The 15,564-nt window shown below is 45.4% G+C and overlaps 1 protein-coding gene across 1 annotated transcript; it reads right to left on the reverse strand.

The window, feature by feature from the left end:
- Positions 1 to 6,176: 6,176 nt before the first annotated feature.
- RXFP3 (relaxin family peptide receptor 3) lies at positions 6,177 to 7,538 on the reverse strand. Its single transcript, XM_035100927.2, has one exon. The coding sequence runs from the start codon at positions 7,536 to 7,538 to the stop codon at positions 6,177 to 6,179; it is 1,362 nt and encodes a 453-aa protein (XP_034956818.2).
- Between the last annotated feature and the right edge of the window lie 8,026 nt (positions 7,539 to 15,564).

Here is a 15,564-nt window from a genome sequence, read left to right on the forward strand (position 1 = left end):
AAGAAAAAAACTTCCACCCTGAGCTACCCATATTATTTCTATCTTGGCCTTAAAAGGTTGGAATGTAGCCCTGGAAGTCTCCAGTTCAAGTCAAGCTTTGAAACCACCACAGTGAAAGGGAAGTGTGGGAAATCTTGTGAATGTTGAGGTTTTCTAGCCATTTTAAAGATTTCAACAGACGAAGTGGAAAATATCAGGAAAAAAATTGTCATGAGGGCTTTCCTTGGGGTGGAGGGAGATATAAATGGGGCATATATTAAAAAGGTATTGCATTTGGACATTTGCTGAAGTCAGATTAGACATTTACTGGTGAATGTCGCACATTTACCAGTACATATAAACAGTCTCTTGGTGATGTCTTGGAAGATGCCTATATTGATCAAATTTTTGACACATACCATAACACACATAAAAAGTGACAAGGCTTCCATCAGGATAGGACTCACTGGACTTTTGGCCTGAAAACTGCTTTGACTGTTAGGACTCAGCCTCTCAAGAGAATGCAGAAATAACGTAGAATGTTTCTGACCATGTGCAGAGAGCATTCCTTCATCATTAGGTCACTACAGTTACCTCATACACCCTTAAGATTAGGGCAGGGTTTCCAGACAAACTTTTGGTAGCTCTGTGGATACAAATGAACCTCTGTCAGGATGTATTAAACCACAGACTGGAAGTGATAGTATAAGAACAGATCCAAGGCAGGGAGTCTGAATCCTGACTCCCTAGTGGGAACTGAATTGGCTTCAGTTGCTTTTCTGCACATTCAGAACTACTCCCTAATGTTAGAAACCTCACACTCCTTTCAACATCTTTGAAAAAAGTTTCTCTTTGGAAATGCTCTTGGCAGTCTAGCCAAAAACACGCAGGCTCCCCTTCTGAAAAAACAAGACCTAAAATGTAAAAAATGCCTACTACTAAACAAAATTAAATGTCAGTCCTCCCACCAAAAGCAATCTACTGCGACAGGATTTTTATTTCATTTTATTTTTGTCCATACATCACCTGCCCCGCCCCCCTGCCACCCTTCAGCTTTTGAAAAATGATAGGCATTCAGCAACTGCACTCAAGTGACAATTATTTTAAACCTTCCAGGAACGGTATAATTCAGTTCCCATTTCAGCACCTACTGAAGCGATCTGTGGAAAAGCAGAAATGGAAAAAGGGCTGGTGATTATATCTAATAGCAAAGGGTGCTTGGTGCAGTCAACCTATATCTAGATTCTGGCTGCCCATACTTTAGACCAGGGTTTTCCTAAACTTGGGTATCCAACTGTTTTTTTGGATTACAACTCCCATCATCCCTAGCTAGCAAGACTAGTGGTCAGGGGTGATGGGAACTGTAGTCCAAAAACACTGCTTTAGACCAAGAGTGGCTTTGCCATGGCCCTCCAGATGTCATCTCTGACCACTGGTCTTGCTGGCTGGGGTTGATGACATTTGGAGTCCAATCACATCTGGAGGGCCACAGGTTCCCCCCACCCCCAGTTTAGATTATCTGTCACTCAAGCAACAACATCTATATCTATACTATATATAATATATGTTCCAGGACAGAGAAATATCTTCCTTTGCCTGCCACCAGCTAAATTACTCTCAGAGGGGTGTGAGCAGGAAGCTGCCTTATCTCAAGCCAGACCATCTAGTTCAGAACTGTCTTCAATGGCTGGAAGCAGCTCTCCAGGGTCTCAGGCAAGAGTCTGTCTCAGCCCTACCTGGAGATCCAGGGATTGAACTTGGGACCTTCTGCATGCAAAGCAGATGCTCTACCGCTGAGCTACAGCCTTTCCCCAACCTAGTGGACCTAGGAGTGGCAGAAGAAGGGACTTCTGGAGGTAGCAAGTCAAGAGAAGGAGCAACTGTGAGGGCAGGGGTTGTCAGAATGCCAAGGGGACTTGAAGGAAGTGGATGGTGGGGGAAAGAGAGCAGGGGCAGAAAGTAGGAGCTGGGGGAAGGAGGACAGGAAGCAGGGAGGTGGTAGGGTTAGGGAGGGAGATATAGGAGTTTGAATGAGGTGGGAAATAAAGAATGATAGCATCATGACTTTGAATGGGAGTGCCATCAGGGCAGGACTTTGGGGCAGACGTGCAAGGGTCCTTGAGTAGGAGCCCCCCAAACAGCACACCTGTCTTACCACATTTTGAAGCAAATGGAAACATACATTACCCTCCAGAAAACTACTAAGTCTGGAGCCCACCCACCCCCTTCCAAATGAGATAATTAAGCCCAGAATTTAACTTTGACAATAACTGGTCGATGTCAGCCCAGTTGGTGGGTGAGCAATGGACACATCCATAGTAATTCAACTCTGTTGCTAGGTGAATATTTCCCCAAATTACATAGCATGTATTTAGTGCTTGGAATTGTTTCATGCACTTCCTATACATTGTCATCCTTGCTACAACCCTGTAAGTTGGGACATATTTGGGGGGGGGGATCAAATTGCTAAGGCAATTATTCCATAGTGCAAGCGTCTCTGCTTGGGCAACAGAATCTTCTCCCCTTCTCTTTCCCCTAGCCAACATGCCCCCCAAAATCTATTCTAGGGGCTCCCCTCAGATTTGAGAAGGATGCATGCAGGCAAAGGAGAACTGAGCATGCGACTCTTACAGTACTCTCAGGGTTGTGGGTTCGAGCCCCACATTGGGCAAAAGATTCCTGCATTGCAGGGGGCTGGACTAGATGACTCTTCCAATTCTAAGATTCTATGAGAGAGAGGAAAGTCCCATTACACAATTGGAAATCCTTGCACCAACGGGACTCGTTAGTGGAATACCACGCATTCATATTGCATGCTTTGTGGGAGAAGGAAAGGAAATGGCTTACTTACGCCCATCTAATGCATCTATGGCAGAGGCTAGGTTACCAGATAGTGTGTCCAGAGCCATAACTCAGTGGTATAGCACATACTTTGGATGCAAAGGGTTCCCATTTCAATCCCTGGGAATTTCAAGGTAGGGCTGCAAAAATATCCCATCTGAAACCCTGAAGAGCTGTTGCCAGCAAGTGGAGGGAATCCTGAGCTAGATGGACTTGGTTACAAGACAGGATCCTGCATTCCTTTCGAGAGGTTTGCTTTGGTCTGCAGCCCAAAATAACAATGCTTGCATTGTATTTGCCAATGGGGTAGAAGTGTTCTTTGCAGTTATGACACTTGAAGGCAGGTGGCTGAAAGAGCCATAGACCCTTCTCTTTGTGCTAATGTGATGTAGCATAGATCTAGTATGAATGCAGTGGACAGCAGAGGAGAGAGATTTGCCTGACACACTCTGTTACTGGGGAGCAAAAGGAGAACCAACCATTCACCTCTCCCCATTTTCTATTTTTTTTCTTGTTTAAGAAAGTAGATGTGCACTCTTGAAACCAAAGAGGCATGCCCAGCTTTGCAATTAAAGGTAAAGCAGAGTTAATGAAATGTTAGGGGTTTGCAGTAGGAGAATGCTTGCCAGGTTCGTGGGTTTGGTTTCTGAAATTCAAATGGACGACACAAGCATCTGAGAAGTGCCCTAATTCTAGAACAGTCAGTTATGTGCACAAAGGCACATGCATCAACACAAGAGAGATACTTGAAGTTTTGAGCAGAGGGATTGATTCTTTCCAGGCAATGCTTGGCTGCAGACAAGGCTTTACAAAGTAATAAGAGTGCTCTATGTGATATGCATATGATGGTTTAATAATCTACAGATAATAGGGTTCATACTTTCGATACATAATTTTTTTAATACAAAACATTTTGCCTCAAAACATCCTTTTTTTTCCAGACCCAGAACATCACCCCAGGTGTTTAGTTCACATTTATTTCCAGGAATAGCATGCTCCAACATTGCAACAAGCAGTCTTTGGTGCAATTCCAGTCTTTGTGTGTGAACATGGTGTTGCTACAGTAGTAGCCATGGAGAATGGAGCATTCCATAGAAATCAAAATTGGAAAGAATTATCTCTCTGCATGGGGGTAAATGGTGGCAAAGAATATTAAAGCTGAGGTTTTGAAAACAGGGAGTCAGGATAAGGAGGAAATCTGGTCACCTACGGTTCAAGTGTGAAGTCCAAGATTTCTAGGTAGTGAATGAGTCTTGGGTAGAAATTTTGCCACCAGGTATACTGGAGAGAGAATCTTTCCAGAAGCTGGTCAATAAAAGGGCAATCACTTCAAATGTTGAACATTTCCATGAGGGCAGCTCAACCAACGTGATTAGTCATTACAGCCAAATAGAACTTCCATGTCCAGTGGCAGTGTACCACCAAATACCAAACACTGGGGGTAAACAGCAGGAAAGGGGTTTTGCCTCTTATTGGGACATATTCCTTGCCACTGTTGGAACAAGGATGCTGCCCTCAAAGGAGCTTTTTTTCTGTTCTGGAATCCAGACTTGGCAGGAAAAGCCTGTTGTATGTCAGCTCCTGGATCTTTTACAACCTTCCTCACAAAATGAGTTTGCACCACCATCTGGTCTCAACCACCCACCTTGGCAGCACAGCTTTTATTTTTTATTTTTTTTATAGTACTCTTTTGAAATCCCAGATATCCTCTGCAAGTTCGCAATCTGAATCATCTCTCTCTCAAAAAAGGGTATGTTTGTGCTATATTTCCAGGAGAAGCCATTTCCAGGAGGACAGCCATATTAGTCTGTTGCAGCAAAAAAAAACCAGAACGAAAACACACCAGAAAAGAAACTTGTGGCACCTTCAACACAACTGCACTGGTTAAGCATATTAGCTTTCATGGACTAAGGTTCATTCATGAGATGCATCTGAAACTACAACCCTGCTTCCCTTTGATCCCTCTCCCTTTGAATCAAAGGTTCACACCAGGATTAGAGCAAGATATGCCACAGACCTGTTATCTCTTTCCCTCTCACCTTCAACTGTCCCCTTGAGAAGAACACAGATCCCAATATGGCCACTCAGAACATGGAACATACTTAGAACATCACTCCTGCACTCCTGGAGAAGTCCCTGAGAAACCTTGTTTCATCTCCACAGGAACTGAACCCTCTGAGGGATCCGTCCTCTATAGACAAGCCTCTTATTCCCAACAAGATGTAATAGCCAGCCAAATCCCCCTCCCATAAGGTGCAGAAACTCCATCTTCCTGATTCCTGTAAAACCAGAAAGTCCCCAGGAATGGATTTACATACCTTGCTTCCCCTGGACCAGTTCAGAAACTCACTACCTTAAGACAACTCCTTCTGCTTTTCATGGGGAAGCACTACTACAGAGCCGGCTCTTCCATTAGGCAGAGTGAAGCAGCTGTCCCAGGTGTGGATGCTGGAGGACAGAAGAGTGCACCCCTTAAGCTAGCTACCCCACTGCCCTCTCTTGTGGTGAGGACCACTATTCCATCATCACCAGCATTGAAGTAAAATTCAACTGCCAATCTGGCCAAGTTCAGTATATAGAACTAGGGGTTGGGATGAAGGAACTTGTCCTTTGCATCCTGCAGCAAACTGTATTGGGCTGGTCCTGGTTTCCTAAATGCCACACACACACCTTGGGGGTAGGGTGGCAGAGCATCTGCCTTGCATATAGAAAGTCCCTGGTTCAGTCTCCAGGCAGGGCAGGGAATGTCCTCGGTCTGCAGCCCTGGATAAATGCTGCCCATCAGCAGAGACAATACTGAGACAGATGGGCCACTGGTCTGACTCAGCTCCCTATGTTCCCATTCCCTGAATTGTGGAATAGCCCTACACACATTTCCTGTGGGATGCGAGTGGCACTGTGGTCTAAACCACTGAGCCTCTTGGGGTTGCTGATTGGAAGGTCGGCGGTTCAAATCCGCATGACGGGGTGAGTTCGAAAGCACGCCAGTGCAAGTAGATAAATATGTACCGCTGCAGCAGGAAGGTAAACAGTGTTTCCGTGCGCTCTGGTTTCCATCACTCTGTTCCATTTAGTTTAGTCATGCTGGCCACATGACCTGGAAAGGTGTCTGTGGACAAATGCCGGCTCCCTCGAGATGAGTGCCACAATCCCATAGTCGCCTTTGACTGGACTTAACCATCCAGGGGTCCTTTACCTTTTTTACACATTTCCCTCCCCCCTTTGGGAATGGAACAATCCAAGTAGTACATTGCTTGGCTCCCCCACTCCACCAAGATGGGATGCGCTCCAACACAGACCCTGACTTGTTGACCTTGGAGATTGGAAACATCACGGTCTCACTCAGCCCCTTAAGCTTATAAATGCAGTTCAGCCGAGGTGGTGGTGGGCAAGAAGTCAGAGCGGCTACTGTAGACCACCACCCCGGGGGGATATGAGATGATGTCAGGCAAGCTGACTGCTGCAGGAGCAGCTGGAGCAGCAGAAACAGCCCTGGGGTCAATGGGCATCAAGGTGTGCAAGGCTTGCTCCTCATGCTCGGGCTTGGTGGTGGCGGTGAAGGGGCGCATGGCCGTGAGCGAAGGCGAAGTGATCCTCCACAGCAACTTCTTGAGGGCCTTGCGGAACTCCCTGCGCATGAGGCAGTAGAAGATGGGGTTGAGGCAGCTGTTGGAGTAGGCCAGGCAGATGGTGATGGGGAACAGGTAGGTCTGGGAGAAGAAGTAGGCATTGCTGAAGGGCAGCACGTTGAGCTTGATGAAAATGCCCCAGATGGTAAGCGCCTGGTTGGGAAGCCAGCAAAGGAAGAAGGAGAGCACCACAATGGTCACCGATTTCGTCACCTTGGACCGGCGCTTGGTGCTGGGACCGCAGGAGCTGGCGCCCATGTGCCTGTCGCTGATGAAGCGCACCAGCAACAAGTAGCAGAGGGTGATGATGCCCAGGGGCAAGAGGAAGCCCAGCAGCACCTTCTGGGCATGGTACAGCCCCAGCCAGAAGGGGGTATTGTTGCCTTGGCTGTCGGGGAACTTGACCAGGCAGAACTCCTCCTCCGTGTAGATGGTGGAGGTGGTGGAGTAGATGCCAGTGGGCAGGGAAGCCAGGATGGCCACCAGCCAGATGAGGAAGCACAGCCACTTGGCCGAAGTGCATCCCCCACAAAGTCCGCCGGGCCTTTTGCTCTTCAGGGCGGAGGCCACTGAGTGGTAGCGTGCCATGCTCATGGCTGTGAGGAAGAAGACGCTGGCATACATGCTCACCGTGGTCACGTAGGAGAGGATCTTGCACATGGCGTTGCCAAAGAGCCAGGTGAAGTCCAAGGCGTTCTCCACCGCCCAGAAGGGCAGGGTCAGCACAAACTGGAAGTCAGTGGCGGCCAGGCAGGTCACAAAGAGGTTGATGGAGGACTTTTTCCAGCCTTGCTTGCTTTTCATCAGGTAGAGCACGAGAAGGTTCCCCACTAGCCCCAGGGCACACACCACGGAGTAGATGATGGAGATGAAGACCCTCAGGACAAGCGAGCCGCTCCCCTGCGGCCCATCGGCTCGCTCCAGGTGGACGAGGCTCCTCCAGAGCTCCTGCAAGGACGCGTTGCTCCGGTTGCTCGACAGCCTCTCCTCCAGGAAGCTGGAGAAGAAGGAGCCCAGCGAGTCTCCGGGCTCTGCGTCCTTCATGCTGGAGGCCAGGGAGCAGTAGCTGTAGTCACACGGGACATCCATCATCCCATGGCAGACGGGAGCTTCGGCCCGTCTCTGCCCCACCGACCGAGCTGGAAGGCAACGAGAGCGGCTCCTACAAAAGTCCCGGGCGAGGACCCTGCAGAGAACTTTTCACAATGAGGATGGGGCGCTGCCGGCCGGGTCTCCCTTCTGCTAAACTCACATGGACCACGAGGTGGTAGGAGGGATGCGTGTTGCCAAACGACCAGCACCGATCCAAAGGCGGTTGCAAAAGGAGCTTTTCAGATCCAAAGGCGGCGGGCAGACAGACGCCCAAAAAATGCATTCGCTGGGAAGTGACCCAGCTGCTGCTCTGACTTTGTTGGGTGATCTCCAGAAAGCATCCCCTGTCGGATGCCTCTTGCCGGCTGCACAGAAGGAGCTGGGTTAGGAAGCGGGTCTCGGAATGGCACGGCGTCTTGCTGGTCTTTGGAAGCGGAGCCTCTCCGGATCCTTCTGATCTGGCCGCAACTGCCGCCCGAGTGCTGCCTTCCGCTTTGGTGCAATCATTCATATACAGCGCTGCCTTTCTGCCCCCGCTGCTTGCGCTTCAGAGTGCGCGCGCAGCTACGCGCCCGGTGCCGGAGCTCTCCAAGGTGCCGAAAAGGTAGCGCCAGTTGCGCCCGCCTCTGTCCCACTCCTCTCCCCTCTGCAGCCAAATTAAGTGGCACTGCTGCTGAAATATCTGACTGACAGAACTTCACTAATGGTTTTATTTTTGACGCCGGTATGCCAACAGTGTGCTTTCCTTCCTTCTTTCCTTTTCACTGATTTTCTGCGTGAAAACCATCATGGGCAACGCACAGATCTTTGCGTTCAACCACAGACAGTGTTTGTATTTTAATCTGTAAGTTTAGCATAGAAACCTCCACGGGTTCTTGTTTTCAATAGAGCGCGTGTTCCTGCTTTGAGAAAATATTTCTCATACTTGTTGGGTGGGGCCCGTTTCCCCATACTGCAAATGGGAAGGGGGGCGGGGGGGGGGGAGAGAGAGAAACTTATCAACTTATCCCATGTTTGCCTATTGCAAACCTGTCTTCCAATATAGCTTTTTTATTATTATTATGTCTCCTATTTTGCAACCTCATGTGCATGCAGTATGATTTACCCCGGATTTAAACATGGAGTGACAGAGGACTCTGCGAAATTAAAGAGAAACAGGGAAAACTGGGGTTCTCATCTAGGCATGTGCAGGACTCCTCCTTTACCATTGCCACTAGGTAATCACAAGCAGCCCTCAGGATACTTTGATCAGGCACCAGATATGATAGCTTGAATCGTGGTACATTTTACTTACCTTCAGTATTTTAAAAAATATGTTTAAAAACTGGTCAGAGCACTTAAGTTTATTACCTTTTAAAGTTTCCAAACAACACATCTTTAAAAATAATAGCTTTTTCGACCGACTCTGGGGTTGCGCGCTCATCTCGCATTATTGGCCGAGGGAGCCGGCGTACAGCTTCCAGGTCATGTGGCCAGCATGACAAAGCTGCTTCTGGCAAACCAGAGCAGCACACAGAAACGCCGTTTACCTTCCCACTGTAGCGGTTCCTATTTATCTACTTGCATTTTGACGTGCTTTCGAACTGCTAGGTTGGCAGGATTAATCATTCTTAAAATCCTCTTGGATTAATCATTCTTAAAAACCTACCTTCTGTGCTATGTTTCCAGGGCTTTAGAAATGTATTTCTTTTAAAAGATGTACAGGTCACTTTCCCTGTAAGTTTGAAGTAACTTATAAAAGGCGAAAGATTTATACGATCTAAAGAGAAACCAGAGTATTTTGGTTATAATATACAGTTAGAAGATTGGGGGAAATTATGGAAAGAAGGAATAAAATTTACAGCATGTAATGCTTTAAGAGAAAATGTGATGAAGATGATGTATAGATGGTATATTACACTGGTGAAGCTAACCAAACTTTATAAGGTAAATAACAAATGTTGGAAATGGAAATAAAAAGAAGGTACCTTTTATCATATGTGGTGGGAATGCTAGAAAATGAAAGGCTTCTGGGATATGATATATAATGAGATTAAGAAAATGTTGAAATATACATATGTTAAAAAAACTAAAGCATTTCTACTGGGAATTGTAGGTGCAGAAATTAACAGACAAGATATTAAGCTTTTCCTATATGCAACAACGGCAGCAAGAATTTTATTAGCATAGAAGTGGAAACTAGAGGAATTACCGACAAAGGAAGAGTGGCATTTGAAGCTAATGGAATATGCGGAACTGGCCAAAATGACGGGAAGAATCTGAGAACAGCGGGTCCAAAAGTTCATCAAGCACTGGACCAAATTTGTAAATTATTTGAAAGACAATTGTATTCAATCAAATACGTTGGTAGGATTACAAGAAGCTTTGTAAGGAAAGGTACAAAAACCACTGCAGATAAGAATATTAATGTATGATGTTTTAATGTTTTTTGATTTTAAAGCAATGGTTAAATAGTGAAAATGCAGAAATCTGAAATGAAAGATAGAAAATCATAAGGAAGGTTTGAAGGAAGTCAGGGCCCCCCAAAGCCAAAATGTGTAATATAAGAGGAGACGTTGCAATGGAAAGTATTATTGTAAAACTAATAAAAATGATATGAAAAAGAAAAAGTTTGAAGTGACTTGAACACATAGAATAGCCAGCAGGATAATAAAAAAAAATCCACCCCACCCCCTCAAAGACAATATGAAAGCAATAGGTTGGATCCAGACTAAGGCTGCAATCCTTACCTCATTTACTAGGGAGTAAGCCCATTGAATTCAGTAGGACTTCTGGGTAGACGTGGATAGGACTGCACTGTTAGCTGTGCTTGGAGTAGACCACTGAAAGCAGTGTGGCTTGAGTAAATTCCATGGATTTCAAGGAGTCTGCTCTAAGGATGGCCAGCTATGGCTCTCAGAATCCACCCTATACAACGTATAACCAGCCAAATCCAAAACCAACCAGAATAGGTGTGCCTTGCAACCTTTTCTGAAGGCAGTTCTATATAGAGGATCCCATGCAGGTTTCATGGAGTCCCTTGCTAAAACAATGGTCCCAGATCTTCCTCAGAGTAGGTCTCATGTCTTCCTCAGAGGCTGTGCTCTCTCCCCTGTCTCCAGTGTTAAATCAAGTGTCTACAGGGGGATATCTCAGTTGGTTAGAGCATGGTGCTGATAATGCCAAGGTTGCAGGTTCTATCCCCGTATGGGACAGATGCATATTCCTGCATTGCAGGGGGTTGGACTAGATGACCCTTGTGGTCCCTTGCCGCTCTACAATTATATGATTCTATAATTCTCTATGGTGGCACAGCAGCTTTGGGTTGCCCTTCCAAGTGTGGGACCAACATTATGATGGTTTAAGTGAAGTCATGCCTGTTTTTTATCAGTGCTGCTGTTTATGAACCTTTGTCAATTGATATTTCTACTGCACTTGTTTTATCAGGCTTTAAAGCATTATATAACCCTCCATGGACACTAACGGTGGCAAAAGCATGGTTCGAACAATATAGAATTGAATATATAAATAAATAAAAGCCAGTAACTGGGACCAGAAGCTGACTGGCAGTCGGTGTAGATGATGGAGCAGAGAGGACAATATTCACACCTCCTAATATGTTTAAGGAGCTGGGCAAACACTTTTTGCTGCCGAGGGTTATGGCACTGTGTTTTGCTCATTGACTAGACACAAGCTGTCTCCATCCTGCCCCTCTTCCCTGTGAGCAATAAAAACTCAGAAATGTTCTTCTCCTTTCTCATTGATGATGGCAGTGATGATGATGAAGCATCTAAGCAACTACATTCAGTCCTGACTAATGACACTATTCAAGCATGGGGAGATTAATAAAATGGTAATAATTATAACTATTACCAGCGGAACAATATGATGGTGATTGATAGTGCAGCAGACCTCAAGAGCAGCAGGCTGGGCACTCTGGCATGCTTAAGGACTGTTAGGAGGGATCACTGAAGTTAAATGCATCAACCCAATAGTCTCTTTTCTACAGCAGTCAGATCTTCAAAAGGGAACTCTGGATGTTGTTTCGACATGACCCACTAGAGGTCGCAGGAGTAAAGGGAAGCAAATCCGTCACATTCTTCCATAGCACCAGCGACTGATTATAAGGTTACAGTTTTGCCACAGCTGCTGAGTTGGAAAGCCGCGATATACACAATTCATTGCTGGTACACTTGAAAGTACAATCTTCTTCCAGCTAGTCATAGATTTCTTTGCACAATAAAAATAAACGGTCCACTGGCTATATGTATTTCATTTCATTTATTGATTTTATATACCACCCTTCATCCAAAGATCACAGTGTGGCTTACATTATGAAAACACAAAAATATATGCCTTAATAAAAAGCAAAAACACAGTTTAAATAGTGGGGTAGGAGAGCTGTGGGGGGTGGAATTTGGCAACCAATGAGCTTCTTTGGTTTCAGATATAGTACATGGGTACATGAGTCTAAAAAGCCCAGGACACAAATTTTCATGACCCTATAGAAGAAGAAGAAGAAGAAGAAGAAGAAGAAGAAGAAGAAGAAGAAGAAGAAGAAGAAGAAGAAGAAGAAGAAGAAGAGTTTGGATTTGATATCCCGCTTTATCACTACCCGAAGGAGTCTCAAAGCAGTTAACATTCTCCTTTCCCTTCCTCCCCCACAACAAACACTCTGTGAGGTGAGTAGGGCTGAGAGGCTTCAGAGAAGTGTGACTAGCCCAAGGTCACCCAGCAGCTGCATGTGGAGGAGCGGGGACGCGAACCCGGTTCCCCAGATTACAAGTCTACCGCTCTTAATCACTACACCACACTGGGTCTAAGGCTATGGTGGCTCATTTACCAGAAGTAATGTATTTTGTTTTATCTCTAGAACGGTTACTCGATTCTGTCCAAACTAAGCCACAGCTGCAGCTGTGTCCAGAGGACAACAGGTGGCTGGTCATCGTAATATTGTCGGCACAAAGGGCCTTCCATTAATCTTTGGGTTCAGCCAAGGGTGAACAGCTAAGGATATCAATGGCTATGAGCCACAATGGCTACTGTATGTTCCACCTCCACTGTCTGAGGCAGCGTTGCTGGGAATTACAGGTGATCAGGGTGATATTGCACTCATGTCCAGCTTGCAGGCATCCCACAGGCATCTGCTTGGCCACTGTGAGAGCAGGATGCTAGACTAGATGGACCAATGGCCTGATCCAGCAGGCTGGTCTTAGGTTCAAGTGGTAATATAAACAGAAAAGGGGATAAGACCTGTTCTGTCCCACGCAAAATCGGGATTTGTTCCAAATCGAGACTGTCAACTCTAATCTTGCTTTTGAAGCTGAATGCTTTACTAAAATAAATAAATTTGGGGCCAAATTTCATTTTCGCCAATACTCTTATTAAGATTGACCCTACTCTAGGCAATCAAAGGCCTTGAATATATCTAGAACTAATGATTGCCAGAGGAGAGCCTGATCTTTTGCTAAAATCAATATTTGATCATTTGCATATTGGATTAGCTATATTTCTGCAGACAAAATCGGCCTGTTCTAGATCAATTGGCTTGCCCAGAAACTTAGGGTTCATATTGGAATGAATGGATTTAATTGCTTGGAAAGTGAATCAGATTTACAGTCCTGTTTCAAACCTCACACTAGCTGTGAACAGGTGTGCCCTACCTGGTGTACTTTGTTGGTCTTCCATCTGCTAGTATTATCACACAGCTGAATACTTTCCAAGCTATGCAAATAGAGCACCCTCTCCTGCATGAGTTGGAGGAGAGAGTTGCAATCTTTACAACCGAAAAAGTATCATTAGCGTAGAGAGTTAATATGCATCATGGGGGTTGGTGGTAGCAATGTCAATGATTCCTGAGTAATAACTGACATAATTATCAAGTCTATTGTGTACTGGATAATCAAGAGGAGGTGATTACAGCTCAGCATGACAGTCTGAGGACTCTCCAGCCACTTGCAATAAAGTTAAAGCATTATTACGACGGAGAATTGTGCCTTCATAACAGGGAGCTTGAGTGCTTGTAGCTCCTTGTGCTGTTTCCTCCTTAATATACTTCTTGCTATGTATTTTCAAAGGCTTTCTCTGTTCAAATGGAAAAAGAAAAACTTTATTATCACATTACACAATGAAGTAGACCAGCCAGAAAAGTTATTACAGGCTAGCAAAAAGAATTTTTTTAAAAAAATCCTTTTTACCAAGTTGGTTGGTAAAAGAGGGGTGGATTTTCCCGCCCATCTACAAACATGAATTGTTTCCATACTGCCAATGGATGAAAGGTCTTGCTTTCTTTTGCAGCCAGAACAGAAATCCAGTGGGTTGGACTAGTGGATGAGGGATGGATCTGTCCTTTTCCCATCATTCACCCATCACTAATCCGCTTGGTTCCAACACTGGCATTTCTCCCTGCAGATATGGAAGCCAGGCAGACTGATGGAGGAGGGACAGAGCGGCCGGCCTGAAGGGAATTCCATTCACTCAATTGCACACAAGGAGATGGTGGCAACCAGGCTAGTAGTTAAATGCAAGGCTGGGTTTTCAACAGACCAAAGGATTGTAATTTGCTTGAGTGTTTGTTGTGGGTGCTGCTTTGCTGAGCATACCTGAAGATAATATTTCCTTTTGCCTTCCATGAATGTGAGTGCTATAATTTCATTAATTACAAAGAAGCTATTTTGTGCGTATTTAATTAGATAATTCCCAAAATGCTCTTTCTTTTCTTTTCTTTCCCCCCCATGATTTCACAAGTGAATAATTTTTTGAAAATCATCATCATGTTGCTAAACGTATGCACAAATGGTTGGAGAGCACAAAAGTAGCTCATTTCATTTCCCCCAACATAAAGATACAAATCAAGCTATTTTGAAAATAGTGAAAGCTGAATAGATTCATCTAGCTGCTGAACGTAAACTTAACCCAATGGTTCTTGCTTTTCGAGTGCTGTTTTACAGTTAACAAATATTGTACTACAAGGAATCAGAGGGGAAATCATGAGGGCACCATGAGAAGTAAGCCAGGAACCTTCTAATCATCACTTTGCTTATTATAGTGAGCAGTGCTGTTTTTCTAGGGGGAAAGGGCGCTGGAACTCACCAGCTGAAAAAAGCCCTGATAGTGAGCCACAAAGTTGCAGAACAGCCAGAAACAGAGCAGGGTTCAGTGTAATTTCCTCCCTCAAAGCAGCTTATTGGTTCCCCCAGACTCAGGCCTAGATGTTTGTGCTTTCACTTTCCAGCATATTGCCCTGACAGCGGCTCTTGATATTGCCTGCATCCAGCACTTCTGGATGAATGAATGAATGAATAATTGATTACCGTCAGAGACCAGCTTTTAGAACACATTTGAGGGAACGCTCCCAAACGACAAAACATACATATAAAACTTTATACAAGTATAAAAATTAATGTTTAAAAATACAGTGAACGTAAAGGTACTAAAACTTTAAAATAAGCTGCCGCAGAGATCTGGGTCGCTCGGGGAGCTGGGTTTAAGGACTTTAACGAACTAGTTTGGCTCAGGAGAAGGTCTATGTCAGCAGCATAGCTGCCAAGTCTCCCGTATTCCCCATGAAACCCCCGTTTTTCCAGCTGTTCCTAGCTGAAAAAACGGATTTTTTGGTTTCCCCCCGGTTTATTCTGGTGCGGTGGCCATTTTGGAACTGGGCGGAGCATGCTCAGAAGCGACTTTTGATGCTGCTCTACCCAGTTCCAAAATGGCTGCAGTGCGACTTCTGGCGCGGTGGCCATTTTGGAACTGGGCAAAGCAGCGTCAAAAGTCACTTCTGAGCATGCTCCACCCAGTTCCAAAATGGCGGCAGCACTACTTCCGGCCTGCTACTTCCGGCCCGGTCCCTTATTTCTCCGACAGCAACTTGGCAGGTCTGGTCAGCAGATCTGAACACAGAATCTGGCAACCGTCCACGTTGTCTTCTGATCTTTGCCTAACAGGAGCAGGATGTATATTTGCTTCTCTGTGAGGTCAGCTAGCCTCACCGGCGTGGAATCAAGGATCTCCCTACAGTCCTCTTCAAAGAAGGGACATCTAA

This window comes from Zootoca vivipara, chromosome 11, assembly GCF_963506605.1.
Source record: "Zootoca vivipara chromosome 11, rZooViv1.1, whole genome shotgun sequence".
Classification (NCBI taxonomy): domain Eukaryota; kingdom Metazoa; phylum Chordata; class Lepidosauria; order Squamata; family Lacertidae; genus Zootoca; species Zootoca vivipara.